This window comes from Emys orbicularis, chromosome 2 (assembly GCF_028017835.1).
Source record: "Emys orbicularis isolate rEmyOrb1 chromosome 2, rEmyOrb1.hap1, whole genome shotgun sequence".
NCBI lineage: Eukaryota > Metazoa > Chordata > Testudines > Emydidae > Emys > Emys orbicularis.
In genome coordinates, this window is record NC_088684.1 from 214,673,009 (window position 1) to 214,697,889 (window position 24,881).

At 40.7% G+C, this 24,881-nt stretch overlaps 1 protein-coding gene across 1 annotated transcript in view; it reads left to right on the plus strand.

Annotated features, from left to right (window-relative positions):
* LARS2 (leucyl-tRNA synthetase 2, mitochondrial) overlaps positions 1–24,881 on the plus strand; it is a 119,104-nt gene that overhangs the window by 77,329 nt on the left and 16,894 nt on the right. Inside the window, exons 13-19 of the mRNA XM_065399470.1 lie at positions 2,885–2,983; positions 11,183–11,320; positions 13,515–13,618; positions 14,701–14,883; positions 18,446–18,615; positions 19,190–19,267; positions 21,329–21,440. Of these exons, the coding sequence (XP_065255542.1) occupies positions 2,885–2,983; positions 11,183–11,320; positions 13,515–13,618; positions 14,701–14,883; positions 18,446–18,615; positions 19,190–19,267; positions 21,329–21,440 (884 nt within the window). The remainder of the gene's footprint in view (positions 1–2,884; positions 2,984–11,182; positions 11,321–13,514; positions 13,619–14,700; positions 14,884–18,445; positions 18,616–19,189; positions 19,268–21,328; positions 21,441–24,881) is intronic.

A 24,881-nucleotide genomic window follows, 5' to 3' on the forward strand; every position in this document is an offset into this window, starting at 1 on the left:
ACCCTGCTGTCAGCAGAGCTGACCCAGCGAGCAGGGCATTGTCAGGCTGCCATGCAGGAGAACCAGGGACATAAAGTGACCTTAAGGCTCTCACTCTTCATAACACAGAAACTGTAAATCTGTTACTTTGGAAGGTTAGCATATTAGCGTGATTCTCATTTGTAATTAGGTGGCTTACACAGGGCAGTTCTGTGGCTCACTGGAAACGTGTTTGACTTGATGATGATATACATTTTAAGTAAAGGAAAGACATACATATGCATCCGAAGAAGTGGGCTGTAGCCCACGAAAGCTTATGCTCTAATAAATTTGTTAGTCTCTAAGGTGCCACAAGTACTCCTGTTCTTTATACATCTGCATATTTCTGCAAAGAAAATGTCATTTCAGGTAGGCTTTTTTAAACACTGCACAGTAACTTGTTAAGGAGTACGGATATTTCAAGGCAGTCTGACTAAATGAATTGTAATATTGAAGTAATGCTCTCAGCAATGTCTTTTAGTCTGAAATCCTTGACTCCTACTGAAATCTTTGTTGCCCGCACTCCAGGCTTCCCACTGATATAAATGTTGAAATGCCTTTGTTGTGAAGAGGGAACACTAGTTCTGATCTCCTCTAGACTATATACTCCATCTACGTGCAGTATTTAATAGCTGGGATTAGGTGGATTAACAGGATGAATAGAGATGGGAAGCTGAGGTGACTGTGGTTGCGGACATACAGATGTGGAGTTCTGAAACTGTAACCAGTCATGAGTGGAAGGATGTGCATAATGACTTCACAGTAGTTAAAAATCATTCAGTGCATAGGCAAATGTCTGCCGTCTGCATGGCTAGCTGTAGGCTATCAGTAGCCGGAGTATAGTGGCTTGCATGCTGTCACTATGTTAAAAACATAAGAAGGCCAAACTGGGTCAGACCAATGGTCCATCTAGCCCAGTATCCTGTCTTCTGATAGCCAAATGCTTCAGAGGAATGACTAGAACAGGGTAACTTACCAAGTGATCCATCTCCTGTCATCCAGTCCCAGCTTCTGGACACCAGAGGTTTAGGGACACCCAGAGCATGGGGTTGTGTCCCTGACCATCTTGGCTAATAACCATTGGGTGACCTGTCCATGAATTTACCTAGTTAATGAGCCATAGCCAACTAGGATGCAGGGAATTGCATAACTGCTATGTAAAGTATCCCAGAAGTTGATAGGCTGAGACAATTCTGTTATAGTATAATACAGTATTTATTTATTTTGTAATAAACATATTATCCTAGTCTCTGGGCACATGTACAATATTTAATATAATTGACTCTTTAAACTAAAAAGTCAACTAGAAACAAGATGCCTCCACTGCAGTTATCCAGCTGCAAGTAAAAGCTTGTTAAAAGAGATGGGCCTTGCACATAGATCAGACTGTAGAGAAAATAAGTGGTGGTACTTCCCTAAGCTGTGCCTGCAACCCAAGCTCATCTACTCATGTTGCCAGAATGAGGCACCATTCAGGGTGAATTATGCAGATATTAATGTAATTGCCTCTCTCCTGTCTTATTTGTTTTGCTCAGTTAAGACACTGAATTATCATTGGTTTCAGAATTAGCATCCTATTGAGATGAATATTTCAGACTGTTTGCAAACTCAGGCAGATGTGACTGTATTAACTCACATTTGGTTCACATTTTGAAGGTTAACTCCACAGTTGTAAAGGCTAGAGACTTTTTTTAATGGAAGTTTAGATTCTGGAGCATGAGATAGCAGTTACCAAGTAAAAATTCTGGGCTGCTAACCTGACATCACCACAGCAGTCCAACCCCCTGCCTTGCACCATGCATTTCAGGGTAGCAAACTTGGTTTAAGTCATCTGAGAAAAGAAAGGAAAGGCTTTCTACAAATCACACTCAGACATAAGTCCTCTGATACTTACCACTAAATACATGCATCTCACATGCCTCAGACGACCGGAAATTCTGTAGCAAATACGCAGAGAGAGAGGTGGTGTCTTAGGTAGTCAGGACCCAAGTCATATAAAGGCTTTATAGACCAAAGACTCACCACACCCAGCAGTGACTAGGAAGCCAATGTTGCTGTTGAAGAGCTTGTTTAATATGCTCTCTATGGTTTACACTATCAAGCAGGCAGTCTCGTGGTGTGCTAGCTGAAGCTGCCAAGCACAGTAACAGATTAGAGTTACAATTTTGTAGGTGTTAAACAGCCAGTTGACATTCTTTGTGTTATATATAGTGCACACAGGTTTGCAGCAGGTTGCAAAATTTCATTTGTATTATAAATTTATCATTATTTTAGCAGATACATACTTAAATACTGAGTAGTTGCAATAAATGCAAACCTAGTTTTAAAAAAGTTTCCTCCTGCTGTTTGTTTCCATGAGCAAATTATTTCTATTCATGGGGGAAGGAAAAACTATTCCAGCTTTTAACTTCTCATTTTGAATCTGTTTTAGTCTGTACCTTCAATATAATACCTAGCAAATATTGATTTGTTCTAGCAGTAATCATGAATTAAAATATTACAATGACTGGGAAAGATTTGATCCTTCTCAGTGAAAACTGGAATTAAACTAAATTTGTTTTTCCTGCGAATAAGTGGAATCCCAACTAATCAGGAAAAACAGACCATTTTATAAAACCAGAACCAGTGAAATGCAGCCTACCCTACTCTTTCTACTGGAAGTGGTCATAAATGATTTATCTGATAGTACCAGAAGAATGTACTGGTTTTTGAGTATCTTTCTATCCTTCTATTTAATGGCAAAATACTTTTTCCTTTCTCTTGGGCTTTCATAGCATTTGTTTTATTATCTTCAAGATGTGAAAAAAAATCAGCATGTGATTTTTTTTTTTCATCTAGGAGTGCTGAAAATTTTTCTATTCCCCAGGTGCAAAGGACCTGCAAAGAGGGAAACAGACACCATGGATACATTTGTTGATTCATCTTGGTATTACCTGAGATACACTGATCCTCATAACTCTGATAGGTAAGGCATCCAGGCAGCTTGCAGGCAGGCCCATGGTCATATGGGTGTTCATGTAACCTGGACCTGTTTTACATAGCAGGAGTAGAAAGAAAAGAAAAAACAAGCAGCCAGATACTCTGGTAGTTCTACTGTCTGCTGGGTGCAGCAGGATGGGAGGTTGTCTGGGAACCCCCTTATGAGTTCCTGATTCTCTGCATGCTGACTGGCCCTACTCAAGTTAGAGTAGCCTTGGGAACTGTTCTGTACTATGGAATAAGGCTATCAGCCCCTAATGGGACATGAAAGGGCTGAGACTACACACTCAGCTGGTGATCCACAGCTTTTACTCCTTAAGCTGATTACTTCCTCTCCAGCAGTAGACCAAGTCTCTTATGTGTGTGGACGTCAGGTGCTTTTCCGTCAACTAAGGCAGAAACAGCCAGTGTAACTTCTGTAATGTGGACAAAGCCTTTAATTTTCTCTTTGTTGTTGCTGGTGTGCTTACATTCTGCCACTATCTAAGAATATAGCTAACTGGCTTCTTCTGGGATTTATAGCAACACATCCAGCTGGCAAGAGCTGACGGAGAAGGAAAGAAGTGAGAAATCAAGCAATTTCCCCCAGAGACCGAAATTAAGAAAACCACCAATCTATGCTAGCCAGAGTCGTGCTAATTTAGGTCCAGAGCTAAAATAAAGTATCATCATAGTGGCCTATTGCCATCTTACTACTTCAGTTAAATACAGTATTACAAAAGGAAACTCTAGATATGCTATGCATTAGTTACTATAAAATAGGGCAGTGTGAGAGATAGACAAAGTTATTTATCAGTTTACTTACTCCATCTTCTATCGTACTAGCAAAGCTGATTGTGCCCTGGAGGTTCTGTCAAACCCAGCATTAAAGCAGGCTGAACAAAGGCTGACTCAGCAGTCCAAAATGTATTTTCTATACACTGTCCAGATTAGATTGCTGTCTGCAGTTGCTGGACAGCCAGCCTATGATTACTGTCTCTTGAATATTTTATGAGCCGTTCTGTAGGCAAAAGGCTAGCCATAAATTAGATAAGAAGTATCACTGTCTGGGTTACTAAGTCTTCACACAGATATATAGGGAAAGTGTCTGATAGAATGGCTTCAGTGTGTCCAGCGAATTGTAGTATGTGATGATTCTATGATAGGCAAACCCGGCTGTTGGGATCTGTCTTGTTTTACATGCCAAGGTTTCTGATTTAGAATCTGACCTCCATGGGGTGGGGGAGAGAGAGATTTTTGTTGAAAATTCTTGTCTACTTTATTTAAAAAAAAAAAAAAAAAAGATCCTGGTCAGTGGGTCTTTTTTTAAGACAAACTCAGTCATAAAAACTATTTACATGTTTGTTTTGGTTAGCTGCTTTTTATCTGACATGAGATACTAAGACATCCACTTGCTTCTCTTGGTGGGGAGGAAAAGGAGTTGATGAAGAGTTTTGGTTATAAAGACTTGGGGGATATGGAGAGGATTCCATTTATTGGTCCTAGTTGTCTTTCTGGTACAGGTGGTGCTTGTGCCCTGAGCACAGTCTGGATGTGTATTGATATACCATTAAGTAACATCTTTGGAATAAATTAATTAAATTATAGAAATAACATATTTTAAATAGAACTGGACCCAAAACAACATTCTGAACAGGATTCATAGCTCAAACTAAGGCCTTGACTACACATGAACTTTTACTGGTTTAGTTAAACCAGTGCAAACCCCTGTGTAGACACACTCATTTCTCTTCAGCTTAAGCATGTTCTTAATGGACGTGAATTAAATCGAAATAAGCTTGATTTCTACTGAAATAAGAGTGCCCACATATCATTTTGCACAGGTTTAACTAAATCAGTTAAAATCATACCTTTAGGCCAGGTCTGTGCTATACAAAGTTTTATCAGCATAGCTGTGTCAGTCAGAGGTGTGAAAAAAATAGCACCCTAGCCAATGTAGCTATGATGTGACAAAAACCCCAGTGTAGATGCAGCTGTGCCAACCGTAGAGTGTTTCTGTCAGCAGAGCTAATATCATTCCGGGAGGTGGTGTTACTATGCCAACGGAAAACCTCCTTCTGTCGGCATCTGCTGCATCAGAGGGCTATGCTGATATAACTGTACACCCAACACATTTGTAGTTTAGATAAGGCCTTAGTTAAACAACATATAGACAAGCCCTTATTTTTATGGGTCAAACTCCAAACACCAAATCTGGACACAATGAACTTAAGAAAAGCTCAGATCTGCATTTCGAAACTTTATGTACAACAGTGTTGAGATTTGGGTTTGTGACTAGTTATAGATAGAATAGATTATGGAGATATACCTATCTCCTAGAACTGGAAGGGACCCTGAAAGGTCATCGAGTCCAGCCCCCTGCCTTCACTAGCAGGACCAAGTACTGATTTTGCCCCAGATCCCTAAGTGGCCCCCTCAAGGATTGAACTCAAACCCTGGGTTTAGCAGGCCAATGCTCAAACCACTGAGCTATCCCTTCCTCTATATTATGGACATGTGAAGTCCTGATCCAGGGTTTTATTCCAGGCTCATCTCTAATTAAGGAAGCATAACTAATGTATAACAAAATAAAATCACAGTTCTGATACAAGCTGAGGTAGTCCAATAGATACATTTGCTAAAGAGTGGGGCTATAAAACATGCCTTGAAGAGACATAGGCCTGGTCTACACTAGGCTTTTATGTCGAATTTAGCGCCGTTACATCGAATTAACCCTGCACCCGTCCACACCACGAAGCTATTTAGTTCGACATAGAGCTCTCTTAAATTCGACTTCTGTACTCCTCCAAAACGAGAGGAGTAGCGCTAAATTCGAAATGGCCATATCGAATTAGGCTAGGTGTGGATGGAAATCGACGGTAATAGCTCCGGGAGCTATCCCACAGTGCACCACTCTGTTGACGCTCTGGACAGCAGTCCGAGCTCGGATGCTCTGATCAGCCACACAGGAAAAGCCCCGGGAAAATTTGAATTCCTTTTCCTGTCTGAGCAGTTTGAATCTCATTCCCTGTTTGGACAGCGTGGCGAGCTCAGCAGCACTGGCAACGATGCAGAGCTCTCCAGCAGAGATGGCCGTGCAATCTAATAGAAGGAGGGCCCCAGCATGGACTGATCGGGAAGTCTTGGATCTCATCGCTGTGTGGGGCGATGAGTCCGTGCTTTCAGAGCTGCGCTCCAAAAGACGGAATGCAAAGATCTACGAGAAGATCTCTAAAGCCATGGCAGAGAGAGGATACAGCCGGGATGCAACGCAGTGCCGCGTGAAAATCAAGGAGCTGAGACAAGGCTACCAAAAAACCAAAGAGGCAAACGGACGCTCCGGATCCCATCCCCACACATCCCGTTTCTACGAGGCACTGCATTCCATCCTAGGTGCGGCCGCCACCACTACCCCACCACTGACCGTGGACTCTGAGGATGGGATATTGTCCGCGGCAGGTTCCTCGTCGGACATGTTAGCGGACGGGGAAGATGAAGAAGGAGATGAGGAGGACGAGGCAGTCGACAGCGCTGGCACCGCTGATTTCCCCGACAGCCAGGAGCTCTTCATCACCCTTACCGAGATCCCCTACCAACCGTCCCCATCCCTTACCCCGGAGACAGAATCAGGGGAAGGATCAAGCAGTGAGTGCTTTAAATATCTAAACATTTATTTTTACAAGAACTGGAATATTTATAATATTAACAATGGCTGTTTATTAAAGTGCTTAAACATGTAAACAATTATCTGCAAAAAAACTGGAATATTTACAATAGTAACAAAGGGTTTTTCATGATTTGTCTGCCTTAGGCTCTTCACAATTTAGTCCCAAGTATTTAAAATTTTTTTTACAATGTCCGGTAAGTCATGATTATGCTGCCCAAGACGCTCCACTCTTTAGTCCCAGTGCACCTACGCGAAAATCCGGTCAATATGGCTGGGGATGGAGGCGAAATCCTCATAGGAGAACTCCTCGTAGGTCTCATGAAGGTAAATTTCCAGCCTGTTCATCAGGTTCCTGGGTAGGGCGATCTTAGTGGGCCCTCCGTGGTAGGACACGTTACCGCGCCACGACACCATCAGATACTCTGGTATCATCGCCCTGCAGAGCATAGCGGCAAACGGCCCTGGTTTCTGAAGGCTTTCTCGAAACATCCTTTCCCTCTGGGACTCCGAGATCCTCAGCAGGGTGATGTCGCTCATTACGCCCTGCTTTGAATTAGGGAGGGGAATGTTAGTATTGGGACTGCTTTACAGCCACGCGGTGGAGGGAGAGGGGCAGCATACAGGGATCTTTCCCTGGAACAGCCGCGAGGGGGTGGGACAGGGGCATAGTTCATGCTGTCCTGATTGCTGGCAGCAGAGACTGGCATTGCTTTCAATGTGAAAGGAGGCCAGTGCTACTAGTACAGTTTTAAGCAGCCAGAAGTCTACGGCTTACCATGATTGCACGCTACAGAAGTTCAGGTGTCCTGCCACGCTTCTCAGATAACTGCAAGACCACTGCAGGACCCCAGGCACTGAAGGCGATGGCCGAAAATTCGACCTTGTCCTGAGTGCGCATGTGAGAGGTGCAGTGCATGGTCTTGTTCACAGAGAAAGACTAGGTTCTTTGTACACAACTTCATTTATCTGTCTCAGGAATTCACTCCATTTTTCCCATTCACACAGACACATCTGCGACTGTCTCCCAACCCAGCCTGTCAGCACAGTCCCAGAGGCTAGCGCAGATTAGGAGGAGGAAGAAGAAGACGCGGGAGGACATGTTCTCAGAACTAATGAGCTGTTCCCGAGCCCAGGCAGCCCAGCAGACACAGTGGAGGGAGAACTTGTCCCAAATGCACCGAGCAGTCATGGAACGGGAGGAGAGGTGGCGTCAGGAGGACCAGCAGGCTACTGAAAAGCTGCTTGGACTTCTGAGGGAGCAAACGGACACGCTCCGGCGCCTTGTGGATGTTCTGCAAGACCGGAGGCAGGAGGACAGAGCCCCGCTGCAGTCTATCTCTAACCGCCCTCCCCCGCCACCAAGTCCCACACCCCCCTCACCCAAAGTACAAAGAAGGAGGGGCGGCAAGGGCCGTTAAAACTTTCAGTCAACCCCTGCAGACTGCTCTAGCACTAGAAGGCTCTCATTCCCCAAAATTTTAAAAGTCCTTTCCTACACACCTCACAGAAGCCCCCGTGCAAGTTTCAACCCCCACGTTTCATGTCTGGTTCATAATAAAATATTCGTTTCTGTTAATTACTGTTTCCATGATTTTATTTTGGAGGAGAGTCTGTCTGAACGAGGGGAAGGGGCATGGTAATTGGACAGGACAGTCACCTTTACCAGGGTACAGAGGCGGGGTCAGGTCCAGGATCAGGACACATACCCAGTGCAGTGACTAGTGACCCTGTTCAATCTGGGAGGTGGTTTTCATGTTCTGTGGGGGGGGGGGGGTGTTGCTCTGTGACTTTGTGGCGGGGGAGGGCAGTTACAGATCTAATGCATCACAGAGCCCCGCAGCAGGGGAGCTGTAACCCTCCTCCCCCTGCCAGACAGTCACATAGCCGACACATACACGCTGTCCCGCCCAGGAGGGCTGGCAGGCTCTGTTGAAACAACCAGTCCACCACTGCGGAACCCGTCATTCCTGGAGTTTAGAAGCATCATTTGCATCACAACAGTAAACCCGCACCCCGCCACAGTCTGCGTCCCAGGTTTAAAACATTCCCGCGAAAACAGTAATAAAGACAACGGTGTTCATTAACAAAACAGAACAGATTTTATTTTTTGGGAAGGGGGTGAAGGGGGTATGTAACTGGAGAGGATAGTCAACGGTAACTGGGTAAAGAAACGGTGGCAAGTTCAGGTTCTGAGTCCACAAACTTAAAATTCACTGGTGACCCTGCTCAGTCTGGAAACTGTCTTTCAAAGCCTCCCGGATGCACAGTGCGTCCCGCTGGGCTCTTCTAATCTCCCGGCTGTCTGGCTGGGAGTAATCAGCAGCCAGGCGATTTGCCTCAACCTCCCACCCCGCCATAAAGGTCTCCCCCTTGCTCTCACACAGATTGTGGAGCACACAGCAAGCTGCAATAACAATGGGGATATTGGTTTCGCTGAGATCACAGCGAGTCAGTAAGCTTCTCCATCTCCCCTTGAGACGGCCAAAAGCACACTCCACCACCATTCTGCACTTGCTGAGCCGGTAGTTGAACAGTTCTTTTTCTGTGTCCAGGGCGCCAGTATAGGGCTTCATGAGCCAGGGCATTAGCGGGTATGCTGGGTCCCCGAGGATCACTGTAGGCATCTCCACATCCCCAAGAGTTATTTTGTGGTCCGGGAAGTAAATACCTTCCTGCAGCCTTCTAAACAGACCAGAGTTCCTGAACACGCGAGCGTCATGAACCTTGCCCGGCCATCCGACGTTGATGTTAGTAAAACGTCCCTTATGGTCCACCAGTGCTTGCAGCACCATTGAAAAGTAGCCCTTTCGGTTGATGTACTGGCTGGCCTGGTGGTCCGGTCCCAGGATAGGGATGTGAGTCCCATCTATAGCCCCACCGCAGTTTGGGAATCCCATCGCGGCGAAGCCATCTATGATGGCCTGCGCGTTTCCCAGGGTCACTACCTTTGACAGCAGTACCTTCACGATTGCCTTGGCTACTTGCATGACAACAACCCCCACGGTAGACTTGCCCACGCCAAACTGGTTCGCGACTGACCGGTAGCTGTCCGGCGTTGCGAGCTTCCAGAGGGCTATGGCCACTCGCTTCTGGACAGTCAGGGCTGCTCGCATCCGGGTGTCCTTGCGCTTCAGGGCAGGGGACAGCAACTCACAAAGTTCGAGGAAAGTCCCCTTCCGCATGCGAAAGTTTCGCAGCCACTGGGATTCATCCCAGACCTGAAGCACTATGCGGTCCCACCAGTCCGTGCTTGTTTCACGGGCCCAGAATCGCCGTTCCACAGTATCCACAAGACCCATTGCCACCGTGATGTCCTCGGCACTGGGTGTCGTGGTTTCAGACAGGCGTGTGCTACTCTCGGAGTTCAGGTCCTGACCCCGGTGCCGTAGCCTCCTCGCCTGATTTCTCTCTATCTGCCTCAGTGAAAGGTCGATGATGAGCTGCGATGCGTTGACAACGGCCACAACTGCAGCGATGGTCACAGCGGGATCCATGCTCGCAGTGCTGTGGCGTCCGCGCTGTCACTGACCAGAAAAGTGCGCGAACTGATTTCCCGCCGGCGCTTTCAGGGAGGGAGGGCGGGAGTGACGGTTGGATGACGACAGTTACCCAAAAGCACCCTTGACACATTTTTTTACCCAGAAGGCAATGGCGGCTCGACCCAGAATTCCAATGGGCAGCGGGGACTGCGGGAACTGTGGGATAGCTGCCCACAGTGCACCGCTTCCAATGTCGACGCTTGCCCCGTTAGTGTGGACTGACAAAGTCGAATTACTGTCCTTAGTGTGGACACACACGTTCGACTTTGTAATATCGATTCCACATATTCGATTTAACTAAAATCGAACTACTCTCGTAGTGTAGACATACCCATAGTTACTTGAAGTGGTGTAAACCAAAACAGTATCTTTAAAGTTTGTTTACGATGCCCCAAATGACTATTCCGAATATGCTTTTTAAACACTATAATAAATGTCATGCTGCCCTCTAATGGTGGCAACACAAACCTTCAATTTTAAATAAATAAATGAAATAATTCCAATATTTTTAAAATTGGTTTATTGTTGTATATTTTGGAGAATAATATATAGCCATATATATACATTTTATATATTTCCCCCCACAAAATATCAATTTGTAACCACAAAAGGCTAGAACAGATAACCACAACCCAGTTATGAAAGTTCCATAGAAATCGGGCAAATATTTTCATGGCATTTTTTTTAGTTTTTAGGTGGTACATGTGAACTGATAGTCATACATCTAAGATATTATATGTAAATTATATTCCAGTGGATCTTTCTCTATAGCTTTTAAAAATTCTCACACAGATTTTTGTAATTTAACCATGTCAAACATTGCTTTTTAAAAATAAGGAATTAAGTCATTAGCAAAATTAATAGAATGTAGTTTAAGATGCACATGCAGCTCACTGTGAACATCTATTTCCAGACAAGTCTTATTGGAGGTGTTCCAGTAAAGCTGTTTTTTCCTTTTGCTTTATACTTAATGTATGCTTTGTGTTACTTTGTGTTTTAGGCCTTTTAATAAAGCCTTGGCCGACTACTGGATGCCTGTGGATTTGTACATTGGGGGAAAGGAGCATGCAGTTATGCATTTATACTATGCTAGATTCTTGAGCCATTTTTGCTATGATCAAAAGATGACCAAACACAAGTAAGTATTATTAGATTTTTATGAAAAATAATTCAAGCATCAGTCTCAGACTGCATCTGGCATCCACAGGCATGAATGAAATTTTATAGAGCTAGAAGAAGCAGAGGTACCAATATTATTTTCAGTGGTATATTTTACATTTCATTCTCTGAGCCTGAATTTTCTTCCTCGTCAAGTTTAGCTAAATGATCAGTTTCTTACAGTCTGTATTGCATTTGTTGTTTGTGTACATATATGTCTTGTGAATATTTACTGGCTCGGGGCACTAGTAGTAAAATTTTGCCTTAGGCCCTCATCGTGCAGAGAATTACACACGTTGAACTTTATGCACTGTGAGTAGAGCCATTAATTTGACCATGCTTAACTTTATGCACTGTGAGTAGTCTCATTAATTTAAATGTAACTATTCATTGTGGAGAGTTAAGCACTTGCATAAGTCTTAGGATTGGGGCTAAATGTATAAAATAGTTCCTGATAATGTAGTATTCTGCCTAAATCCTTTAGAAATGTTTTTTTAAAAAATCAAAGGAACTATTTTTACCTGATAGCAATTTTAAATTGTATTTCCTTTAACCAGCAGATGGAGTCATCCCAACATTGTTCCTAGGGTGAAACCCTTTTGAGCAACAGAAGAAATTCAGTACTGATTTGCATTTGTTTCTAAGCACTGCCTTCTCCCCCAGATCTTTTCACAGGCTGAGCATTTCTGATTTTGGGCATGTCTCCATCCTTCTGTACTCTCCCACTTGAATCAAATATGTTTCCTTTTTTCTTTTTCCCCGTATATGGTAAAGTATTTTGTACTGCATCTTTGAGCCTCTCTCCCTGTAAACAGAAATTGGAAATGCACATTCCTACATTTAACTTTTATCAACATGGCATCTGACCTGAACTAACGCTGTGTCATGAAAAGACAAGCGTTCCCTAAAAAATTACCTTCAGTTGGGACATTTACCCAGTTTTTGATGCTCTGATTATTTAGTTAACGTTCCCATATTTGGTAAAATATGGTAGTTATTTAAATGTCTATTTTAAATTCAAGAGAAAGGCATATGTATTGGGGGAGAAAATTAATTGTTTTATTTTTCACCTTTTTGTAATTTTTTTAACTGTTTTAATTAATGGTCTGGGAGGGCTTGCTCTCCTGAAATAAGGAGCAAAGACTCAATTTATGAACTCTCATCTTATGATTACCTTGGAAAACAATTATTTTAGGATTGGATCACTTCTTTTTTAAGATGTTCTCTTGTTCTTATGATCCAGTTGCAGCTTTTGCATCTTTAAGTGCCTTTAATTTATTGTAGGCAATTAAGCAATTGAGTTTGTCAGGTAGGTTATGAAGTACCATTTGGAAGGTGCTCATAAAGACACTCCAAGTGTTCCTCTGTTAAATTAGGTAGTTGTCAAAACCAAGGTTAATAGTAGGGGTTATGTAACTAACGTGTAGACGTTTCTAAGGCTTGGTCTACACTAAACCCCCAAATCGAACTAAGGTACGCAACTTCAGCTACGTGAATAACGTAGCTGAAGTTCGAAGTACCTTAGTTCGAACTTACCTCGGTCCACACGCGGCAGGCAGGCTCCCCCATCGACTCCGCGGTACTCCTCTCGTCTAGCTGGAGTACCGCAGTCGACGGCGATCACTTCCTGGTTCGACTTATCGCGTCCAGACAAGACGCGATAAGTCGAACCCAGAACTTCGATTCCCAGCCGCCGAACTAGCGGCTGGGTGTAGACATACCCTAAGTTTACCCTTATCCCACATCTGCCTACTGTGGGATTCTTGTACCTTCCTCTGAGTTGACTGGTGCTGGCGACTGCCAGAAATAGGACACTGGACTCTGATCCACTATTGCGACTCCAGTGTTCCTGTGCTGTGGGAACACTCAGAAGGAGGACCTAGGTTTGTAAAAGAAAAGGCATTTGTTCAAACATGAATATTTGAGTGACAGAAAGACGGATGCAGAAAGTGACTGGTCAGATTGCTTTTTTCATAAATATTTTTCTCCCCCATTAAAGTTTCTCTTTAAAATATCCTTTGATTTTTGCAGGTGACAGCTATTTCAGTTGTCAGTGTGACATTCTTCTTTCATTAAATAATTGTCTAATTGAGTTCAGCCTCTAAAGCTTACTGTAAAATGTGCTTTTGACAGCTATTTTCAACAGACGGGTTTCCTTTTCCTTTCATCCTCAGGGAGCCTTTTTATAAACTCTTGGTTCAAGGTCTTATCAAGAGTCAGACATATAAACTAACAACAACAAGCCAATATCTGAAGAGAGAGGAAATTGATCTCACTGGTAAGAGACCGTATGGGATGACCAGCACAGGTGCATCCAGAAAAGTCAAGGGCTAGTTCAGTGAAAAAGGATGTACAAGTCATAGTGCATGGAAAATTCATCAGTGAGGAGTGAATTCTTGTAATCATTAAACCGGAGATTGACTTTTGTGTGTGTTCTGGACTCATATGCTTAATGCTGAATCCACATACAGAGAAAATACTACTCCAATTGCCTGTAACCATTACCAAACACAATATTTCTGCTATATTTGTTTTTACTTAAGCCTAGTCTATGTCCAAAAATGACTAAAAGTGAGTATCTTATGGAGGCCATTCACTAGCCCATGTGAAAGGAGTTGGTGGTCTCAATTCCATTCCTAGTAGACTGATGTCCACATTACAAAACCATTAGCACAGTCAACACCATTGTTGGCAATCTGAACAGATAAGATCATGATAGAATGGGCATAGAATGAACTTCTTTCCAATGCTTACATGCGATCCTTGCAGAGCAGTTTAAGAAAACATACGTTTGCTACTGCCTGTGCTATACTTGTACCTTGTATAAAAGGCAGAGTTTGTGTGCAGTAGGGAAATCTGCACTGGTGTAGCTCTACACCAGTGCAAACTCCCCATGTAGATGGATACATTGTAAAGCGGTGCTTGCACCGATGTGATTTACTCTAGCTGAAACCTGCAAACTTGCTGTCTATAAACATCCAAAGATGGAATCAAGGTAAATTTGCTCCAGTGCAAGTACACACCAGTACAGCACATCTACGCAGGAGGTTTGCATTGAGATAGCTACACTAATGCAAAAATCCTAATGCAATAGATTTAGCTTCCACGAGCACTGGATTTAGCTTTATAAAACGGAAGAAAGACATTTTCTCCCCTGCGTGATGGAAACATTATAATGTTACTTCAGTAAAGATATGAAAGTAAAAAAGTTTTTTGTCTTATTCTCATAATTGTTTTTTTCTCTTTCAATTATATGAGGCTATCAGAGAAGGGATTAGAAATAACCTAGTATTAAGTTCTGCTGCTCCAGATGTTTGTAGAACCAAATTAGTTATTATTGTATATGTTCTATATATTTAGGGACTGAACCAGTTCACATAAAAACCAAAGAGAAGCTGCAGGTTACATGGGAAAAAATGAGTAAATCCAAGCATAATGGGATAGATCCTGAGGAATTAGTAGAGCAGTATGGCATAGACACTATGCGACTGTACATCCTGTTTGCCGCGCCTCCAGAACAAGACATCTTATGGGATGCAAAAAGTAAGTCAAGTTGTTTTGATTCTTTCCTTCTCTTGGTTTATTTCTGTTTGAAATACAGTTGTTTGTGATTTGGAGAATTGAATGTGAACAACTGATGTAATGAGAAGATTACACTGGCTGTCTTTCTAAAACGGGACCTTTGTTGGGATCAAAGATACTTTTGTTAGTTATGTATGTATTTAACATTAATAATAGGAACAAAGGTGGACCTCTGGTCTCATATGCTGGGTCACATTCCTCTCTCTGAGAGTGACCAGTACCAGATGCTTCAGAGGACATTGCAGTCTTCCCTTGGTTAGTGGTTGGCTTAATTCCTAAAGCATGAGGGTTTATATTACTTCTCAAAAATATTATCCTACCTCATATAATTATAGATGTTCTCAATATCTATAGAAATGTCTAATCCTTTTCTGAATTCCAGTAAGCTATTGGCTTCAATATCTGGTAGCAGTGAGTTCCACAAGTTAATGATGCCATGTTTTGAAAAGTATCAGAGGGGTAGCCGTGTTTGTCTGGATCTGTAAAAAGCGACAGAGTCCTTTGGCACCTTATTTGTCATGTTTTGAAAAAGTATTCCTTTTAATCATCTTTACATATGTTGCCTTCAGTTTCACGAATTGTTCTTCTGTTATGGGAGCAGGTAGATATGACCATCTGATTGACCTTTCTAGGAGTCATTAATTTCTGATAATGGGTTCTTCAGACTTTCACATATAATCAAAAATTAGATTAGGTCATTCTGTTCCTGGCTTCATATTGAAAAGAATGTTTTACATTGGGAAGGTTTCTACAGAACTGAAGAATCTTTTCTATAAAGGGTGTTCCAACATGAGGCTACTGCATAGGATCTGATGCAATATTAAGGATGATGTGTCTCTAATATCCTCTGACAGACACAGCTGCAACACCACTGCATACATATATCTCTGTAAGGCTGTTGAAAGCAAGGATCTACAACAATATGGCATCTTCGCTGCACACTAGAATATTAGTCTTAGGCAGAAAAAAGCCTGCAGAAATGTTCCATTATTATGAAGACATCCTGTACACTGGGGGAAATGGAAGCAGAGAGAAAAAAACCTAAGCAACCTTTTATAAGTCTTTTCCTTCTGTTTTAGCTTATTTGAACTATGATCTTTGTAGTTTATGAAAAGTGATGCCACAGAACTGGACTACATGTCCACTTTGTAAATTGAGAAAATTATCTTTAAGAAGCTAATTTTGCAACACAGTGTTAATTAGGCTACAGACTTGTTTAGGAAGCACCTCTCCCCCTTCTTCCGTTATAAACCTCTTAAAAGCTAAGATCAGGTGTGTGTAAAAAATAGCTCCTTTGGTAATAATTTCTTACCCCAGTCTCTGAATCTCTCTTCTTACCAATGACTTAGAAAGCAACTATTTTAAGATTAGATCACCTCCTCCTTTTTAATACAGTCTCTCATGTTTTCATGATGGGAGAATCCATTTGGAGCTTTAAGCTGCTTTAATTTATTGTAGACATTTATGCAACACAGCTTGTCAAATGGGCTCTGAATACCATTTGAAAGATGCTGATAAAGACACTTAGATTGTATGCTGTTGAGTTACATAATTGATGAAACTAGGGTAAATAATGGATCCTACAAACACACAAAACATGTACAAGTGTCTGTCTAGTTTCACCCCTTAAATGTGACTTGCTTATGGGGCTCTGCCTTTTCTAAATGAATGTGCAGCTCCAATGCCATCTTAATTTCTGTTTTCTGTCTGCCTTCATAATATTTGGTGTGCACAGGAAAATGCATGCATTTCTTGTCACACAGGACTTCAATAAAACATCTAACTACATTGTTTTAAAAAATAAATGTTTTTAAATGATTTGTTCTACCTCTTCGTTCTTTGTTTGATCAGCATCTTATAGTGCAGCCTATACCAACTACAGTTCAGGCTAGTCTGTATCATTACCTTTTTTATTCACTATGTACCAAACTACCACATTTCTAACAACAAACTTTTGGGGGTAGAGTTGATAACATTTTTTGTGTTAGATTCCTATCACCATCCTTTCCTGAAAGCACAAGACTGAGAGACAGTAGGTTCTATTCTCGCCTCTCGTGGATTCTCCTGCCCTTGCTAACATTTAGTAGTGCCTTACTCTGTGAGTAATCTTATTGAAATCAGGCTCTAAGTGAGTCATCCAGTGTTACACAGCCTTTTTGCTGTTGTTTCCCCTTCTTGAAAATGAGAATAATGAAACTTTATCCCCTTTTTGTAAGTGCTATGCAATCCTTGGATAAAAGGTGTTATTTTGCAAAGTATTATTACAGTTTGATGGTTATATTATACACACATTCTTTCATACGTACAAGCACATATATCTTATACAATGCTAGGAGAAAAGCATTTTGCCATTCAGACAAGTCTCTTGTCAAACACAGAGCAGTGTAAAGAAAGATATTTTTTGAGAGTCACCTCTTGTTAAGGGAATATTGGAAAAACAGTAAAGAAACAGTTAACAAATTTTCAAAAAGAAAATGGGAAGGAAAGATAATGAAAACAGTGTAATAAGCCTTCTGTAAACACTGCCTAAGGCCTGTCTTCTCCTTACAGTAACAAAATAATGTACATTCATCCTGAAGGAGCCACACTGGTAAACATAGCATTGGCTTATTTTTGGCAAGAAACTGCAATATTATGTAATAACACTGGGTCAGATACTTGGCCTCATTAAAGCTGCTTTACACTTTTCCAGTGATGTAAAACAGCCTTAAATCTATTGTAACCAGACATTTGGGGATCATCTCAGGATGGGGAATTCCCAGGTGGTGTAGCAGCTCTTATGCCACCCACTCATCCCTCACCACTTCACTCCTCCCCTCCACTGCTCTCAAGTATAGACGTGTGGCCTGAGCACTGTTGTACTCAAACTGTCCCCAGCTAGAGGAGCAGCCTCAGAGGCTGGGACAACTTAAGAGTCTGGACTGGTGACCCCAAGGATTAGGGAGGACATAAAGGTGGCTTATAGCCATCCTTTGCAGTCCCTGCTCCCCAAACTGAGCTGGGTGCTAAATAGATGATCCCAAGTAATCTGGCCCTTTGTCTTTCATTACCATGGCAGACACTCTATATTGATATGTCAGTATCTATATGTAATTTCTGTCATCACTATAGAAGAAAGTTTAAAAGAAACATCTCCATTCAGGAGTTTGTCCCATCTTTCTTGCAGATAAAAGCATATAAAAAAAGACTCTTTTCCTGAGTAGTTGACAGGTCAACTGAGGTTATTCTTACATTAGCTTGATAGTGGATTGTATTATACAGTTAGGATAATACATTGAAATGCTACTTAGAAAATATTCTTGATTTCCAGTAGTGTTCATTTGTCTTCATTAAAGCAACCTAACAATTTTTTAAATGTATTTTCAATTACACTGAGGTTTTTCTTCCAACATGTAATTTCCCCTTCAACGTTCAATGGTATGGAACTCTGTGGTACAATTTTCTTTCTGTTTCTTTTTGATGTGTTGGCTTCATTCATTACAACTCAAGTCTCCCTCTTTCTGAAATCTGTCATTAAACTCAGCTGATGCTGTCCCTGGTGTACGAAGATGGCAGTCACGCCTTTGGACCCTAGCAACCAAATTTATAGAAGCCAGGACTTCCAGCACTGTGCCCAATCCTCAGCTGTTGAACGAGAAGGAGAAGGCTGAAGCCAAAAAGATCTGGGAGCGGAAGAACCTTGCGGTCTCTGAGGTTAAAAGGAACTCTTAACTATTTTGAAAATGACTAGATAGATTACTAGTGTTGTTATATCATGCACCAGCAGTGTGCCTGACTTCTTGTGTTAGCAGATCAAAAACTGTGTCTTCAGATTATTCCATCATAAACTATTTTAATTGGGAAACTTTCTCTGCGTAAACCTGGGGAAAGTGAGGTCTGGATAAGCACGGTTTTTCATAATTTAATTTATCACAGGAATATCACCTCCGCAGATTGCATACGGAGTGTGTGAGTGTGTGTGTGTGTGTGTGTGTGTGTGTGTGTGTGTGTGTGTGTGTGTGTGTGTGTGTGTGTGTGTGTGTGATATTGTTTTGAGAGAAAGGTGTGTGATATTGTTTTGAGAGAAAGGTAATACTTAGTCCTGTCACAAGTGCAGGGGACTGGACTAGATGACCTCTCGAGGTCCCTTCCAGTTCTATGATTCTATGTGTATGCACATTGCAATTTGCAGCTGATTGTTAATGTTGTTTTTTTTCTAAAAAGCAAAATGCTCAGTATATGGAAATTGTAAGTAACTAATGAAAGTGAACATTTTTTGTATAACTAGGTAACAAGTTACTTCACAAAAGATTACTTGTTTAATGCTGCAATCTCTCGACTGATGGGCCTCACTAACGTACTCTCAGTAAGTATGACATCTAAAAGAGCTTATGCAATAACCTCTTTTTCAATCTCTGGACATACAACTGTACAGCCAAAATAGGAGCATAGCCTTTGTCTATCTTATATCATATTATAAATAATTACTACCATTACTACAACTATTGCTTTTATGGCCCCATAAACTTGCGTCGTACATCAATTCAAATGAAGTGCACACTAGTATCAGGTGTACTATATATTGCCATGAATAGCTTAAAGAGGAATCTGACTAACATTAAAACTTTTTAACTAAGTGGGTTATTTAATTTTAATATCTTCCATTCCATTTGTGGACCTATGCAGAGATACATACACACATATATAGAAAGGATCTAAACCACCTGATTGTTTTGTTGTTTACATCTGTGTCCAATAATTTCAAGGGAAGCCCCTTTGAGTTCTTGATTCAGTTTTGTTTTAAATTAGAGGTTAGTCTTTTTAAAGAAATTAGTTACTATAATCATTCCAATAAATAAAAAAGAAATATTGTTACTACTGATGGGCAAAATCACAAATCCCTTGCATTCCTCTGAGATCACTTTCAGCACTAGAGCTTTTTGACATTAAGAAAACCTGGAAAATCTCTTTTTTTTTTATAAAATAACTTTAATTTGGCACTCTTAATTTGAACCATCATACTGCAGATTAGCCAAGTGGTGATAGGTCAAATATAATAACTGTTGCCTTTATTATTGTGCTATACTTGATTGAGGAATTAATTCTGTTTAATTTTACAGTGACCAAAATTAGAGGTCAAATTAAACATTGATATTTTTCATCTTTGATTGCAATTAATTGTAATTAGACTTTAACTTGTGATTCTAAGCCAGTTGTTGGTTAAATTACAACACTTAAAACAAGTCCCCCTAAGACATATGCAAATACTGTATTGAAATAGCAAAAATCCTAGAGACTACATAATTCATGGGATTGAAAATGTGAGGTTTTTTCTCCAGATGAGAGATTCATATCACTTCAGACAAACATCCGAATACTTTAACACCACTCTAAATTCTGTGGTCAAGAAATAAGGGTGGGTATCTTTCAAGCACAAGTTTCCTTGTAACATTTCAGTACTTCCTCTTTCAATCCCAGCTGAAACCAGGAAGTGTGGAGATGTGTGAAAATTAAAATTTGAGGAAAAAACAAAGTACTAAACTTAGTCAAGCCCTAGACAAAGATGAAGAATTGAATATACATAGAAACTGAACCATCCTCATCATTGGAGATGGTTCCTCCAGCTCAGAGTGGAAGCATGCTGGCAGGGCAGAATAGGGGAAAGCTTGCATAGCTTCCACCTATGGTTCTACCTTTTCTAGAGATAAATGATAAACAGGGGAATTCAATTTCATATGCTGTCGGTCCGGCACCTTTCACAAGAACTTATAAAGAACCACTACAAAAATAACAAAGACTTGAACCACAAAAGATTTTCCTATGTTTTTCACTCCCACATTTTTTTTAGATCTCTTTAACTCTATACCAGCTTTATCTAGACCAGGCCAGGATCCTATTCTAATGAGCCCTATCTCAGTAAAACACATGCCATGGTTACATTCCTGGTCTGGCTTAATATTCTGACATGGTTTTTTTAAATGAATTGTGAACTTGCTGGGCACTGCACTTCTGGAGGTGTGTGGGAAAACACATTCCAGTACCCAGAATTCTCTTCAAGGCCCCAATCATACAAAGGCTTCCATATGAGCAGACCCCCGACACCTCCAGGGGTCCAGTCACACTGATCCTTTTTCGGAGTCCAAGTTTGTAGCCATTTTATAAGAGTGCTGGGGCCTGAGCTCTGTGTAAGGGTCCTCTGTGCGCAGCTCTTTCCAGTGGTGCACTTTGGGAGCAAGAATTTGGAATGGTTTCCATTTTCATCCTCCATGCCTTTTTTAAGCTTCTTATTCATTGTAAAATGGGACTTTTTCTGGACTTAGGCATTGATTTATGTTTTTATTATTTCATTCTCTCCATTACAAACTGCCTTTTTATAGGAATATTTATACTTACCATTTCTGTTTCTTTTTCTTCCCCTTTTCCATAGCAAGCCTCTCAACCTCTCATTCTCCACAGTGCAGAATTTGAAGATGCTTTGGCTACTCTTTGTATTATGGTTGCACCTATGGCCCCGCACATAGCCTCAGAGCTATGGAAAGGTATTTGCATAAAATGCTTTTTATTACTCCTGCAGAAAAAATAAGATTGGGGAAATAATTTCCAAGGAAGTTACATCATAATAACTAGATAAGTTTGCAAGAAGCATCTTAAAAACGATGCACCTCCTAGGCACTTGATAGCCCACAGATCAAGACCTGTCCTCTCCTCAGTCAGTCACCATAACCCCCAAACACACAACTTTCCCACCCAGGGAGTCGGGTTTAGTAATGTCCTCATGCCTGTCATTCCCCCTCACCCATATAATTCCTACAGTAACCTGAGTCTTACAGATTGATCACTCTGCACTTTCTGCTTTCATGATTTATATATATGGTCACATTGTAGTTTTTCTGTGGGGGTGATGTGATGGGTGAGGAAAAGGTTACGTTTCTTTGGGTGAGAGGAAAAAGGACCTGCCATACCCAGAAGGGCTGGTACAGGCTGTCATGGAGGGAAAAGCTGACAGCTGGGCCTGGGGAAGGAAACAGACCTTTTAAAAGAAGGGTTTGTACTCATCTCTGTGATGAGTTTGGGCTAAGAGGACCCCTGTCTACAGGGCTATGTGCCAAGCAGCATGAAGGGTTGTGGATTCATAGTACTACACTATTGTAGCATTCCCTGGACAACTAGGGACATGCTGATGTTAACTCCTTTAGGGGACTTGAGATAAAACCTTGCTTAAGACTTACATCAGCTGCGTACCTTAATATCTGAACCCCTAAGTTGGCCAAACCTTACAACCCTGCTAGGGTTGCCATCAGTAGGGTGAGGGAGGTACATACCAGAATTCAGAAGTCAGCAGCAATCATATTAATGATTTGTTGATAGAAATGCCAAGATATATGTGAGAAAATGGGAATATATTCCCTTTTAAAGTTGGCCACGATGGACTGTGTTACCTTGGGCATTGCATTTTATGAAGCAACATTCAGAAGCAAAGATCTTCATGCTGTAGTTGTTTGACTCAGCAGAGCTACTACAATAGATCCTCAAGAGTTAAGAACAACTCAGGAATGGAGGTTGTTCATAACTCTGAAATGTTCGTAACTGAACAAAACGTTATGGTTGTTCTTTCAAAAGTTTACAACTGAACATTGACTTAATACAGTTTTGAAACTTTGCTATGCAGAAAAAAAATGCTGCTTTTAACCATCTTAATGTAAATGAAACAAGCACAGAAACTATCTCCTTACCTTGTCAAATCTTTTTTTTAAACTCTCTTTATATTTTTAGTAGTTTACATTTAACACAGTACTGTGCTGTATTCGCTTTTTTTTTTTTTTTGGTCTCTGCTGCTGCCTGATTACGTACTTCCGGTTCCAAATGAGGTGTGTGGTTGACTGGTCAGTCTGTAACTCTGGTGTTCACAACTCTGAGGTGCTACTGTAAATAGCTTATTTTTCAGAGCCACATATAGCATTGTAATACTAACTGCCAGAGAAAAGGATTCTTGAGGAGAAATATTAATTTTAGTTGATGGTTTACAGGTAATAGATATTGGAATATTTGTTTATGTGGAAATTTTCTCTTGCCTGTAAACCATCAACCAAAGTTCATTTTTCTCTTTGTTTGCACAGAAATTACTATAATTGCCACAATCTGATCTTCCAACTGTTTGGAGTTTTTATTACATCTGCATACAGTGCCAAGCATAATGGGGGTGGGAACACTAACTGAGGCCTCTAGGCACTGCTGAAATACAAATAATATTAATGAATAGAGAATTATGAAATAGGTTTGGTAAAATGACAAAAACTACCAACATGTCTTGGCTCAGATCTCTCTCTGGTCAAACATAGGACCTGAGCCTGCAAAATACGGAATGCCCTCAGTTCTCATTTAAAGTCTTTGGGAGTTGTGGATGCTCAGCATTTTTCAGGATCTATATATGATATGAGAATACAGAGCAAGAACACTAATTAATGGACTTGTGCTCTTTTCTCTTGCTACATATATTTGAAGATGCAGTTGTGTTGTCCAGAGACTCCACCTCATGCACAAATGAGGTTAGCCTACAACTACAAAAATAGTTTGTTTAGATTGCTAAACTCAGAATCGTATGGATTGAATATGAGAAGCTTTCTGTATCATCCTGATCATCATTACATGCTATAGTTAAGCTATTTTATCACAAGAGAGATCAAGTGTGTGTTACTATTGTCTGCTTTATATAGTATATAAATCGTGTTACTTGGAGAGGATCCAACATTTGTCATTATTCAATCAAGACATCTGTGAAAAGTATCCATCTAGAGCCAAGTTATTCAATAACAGGGAAGCAGGTTAATGTTCTCAAACATATGAGTCTGCATTCCTGATCTTCTAACCCTTGATAATCAGCAATTTAGGCATTTTCTTCAATCCCATTGTATACAGAGGTAAATTCTTGGATTATTTCAAGAACTATAGCTTTAAGATTTTAAAGACATTCACACGTATATGAGCATAATTTGTAAAGTTATAAGCGATTTGTGTTGACTGTACCTTTTACCTGATATTTGTACACCTTATCATTACAGTTATAATCATACCTACTAGAAAAGAAGTGTTTAATAAGATTTTGGACTTGACAGTTAAACAATCTTTTCACTGTTTTTAAAAAGATAGAAAACATTAATATTAAGATTTTTAAATCCTCCACTTAATCTCTGTTTGTGCTTCAGTTCTCCATCTGCAAAATAGGGGTAATTATCTCTGTGCCTTGGTTTCACAGCTATAAAATAGGGATGATAGTATTTCCTTTCTCCACTCTTTCTGTCTCCTGTATTTTGCTTGTATTTTCTACAAGGCATGGTCTGTGTCTTTTACTTTGTGTTTGTACAGTACCTACCACAGTTGAGCCCCAATCTTAGTTGGAGGTGCTACAGTAATACAAATAGTAATAAAGCTATATATTTGCTATCTAAATTTTGGCCCTAAAATTTAATCTGATACAGTCCCTTTAATTTACTTTTTGTTTCTTTCAGTAATTAATTTAAGAAGAATTTTCTTTCTAAAGATAGAATCAGACAAGTCTTAATAATTAAATAGATATTTTTCCTGTTGGCTAAGAACAACATTGAACAGGAAAACAGATTCTTCTGTTTACCCTGCATCATGTTACACTCCTTTATTTGAACTATCCTTGAAAAGAGAGGATTTTGCTGTGTTAATAGTATTTTGCAACTAGGGAGTGTTTATTGGGTAATTAAATATACCTAGCATTTAATGCATTACAGCCTTTAAAAAAGAGAGAGAGCACAGTTTGAGTGTTTTGCATAGTACTTTGCAGTATAATTAAGCTGCCTTCTAGACTGTATTACATTTTAGTAGTATAATCTCATTAATCTTTTCAGCTGCTTCTCGTCACTGACTATGGGTAAGCTTGGCAAAATCCTTTTTTATATATAATTTCAACAGATATTGATTATTTTTAAGGATTTTTTTCTATTTTTAATCTA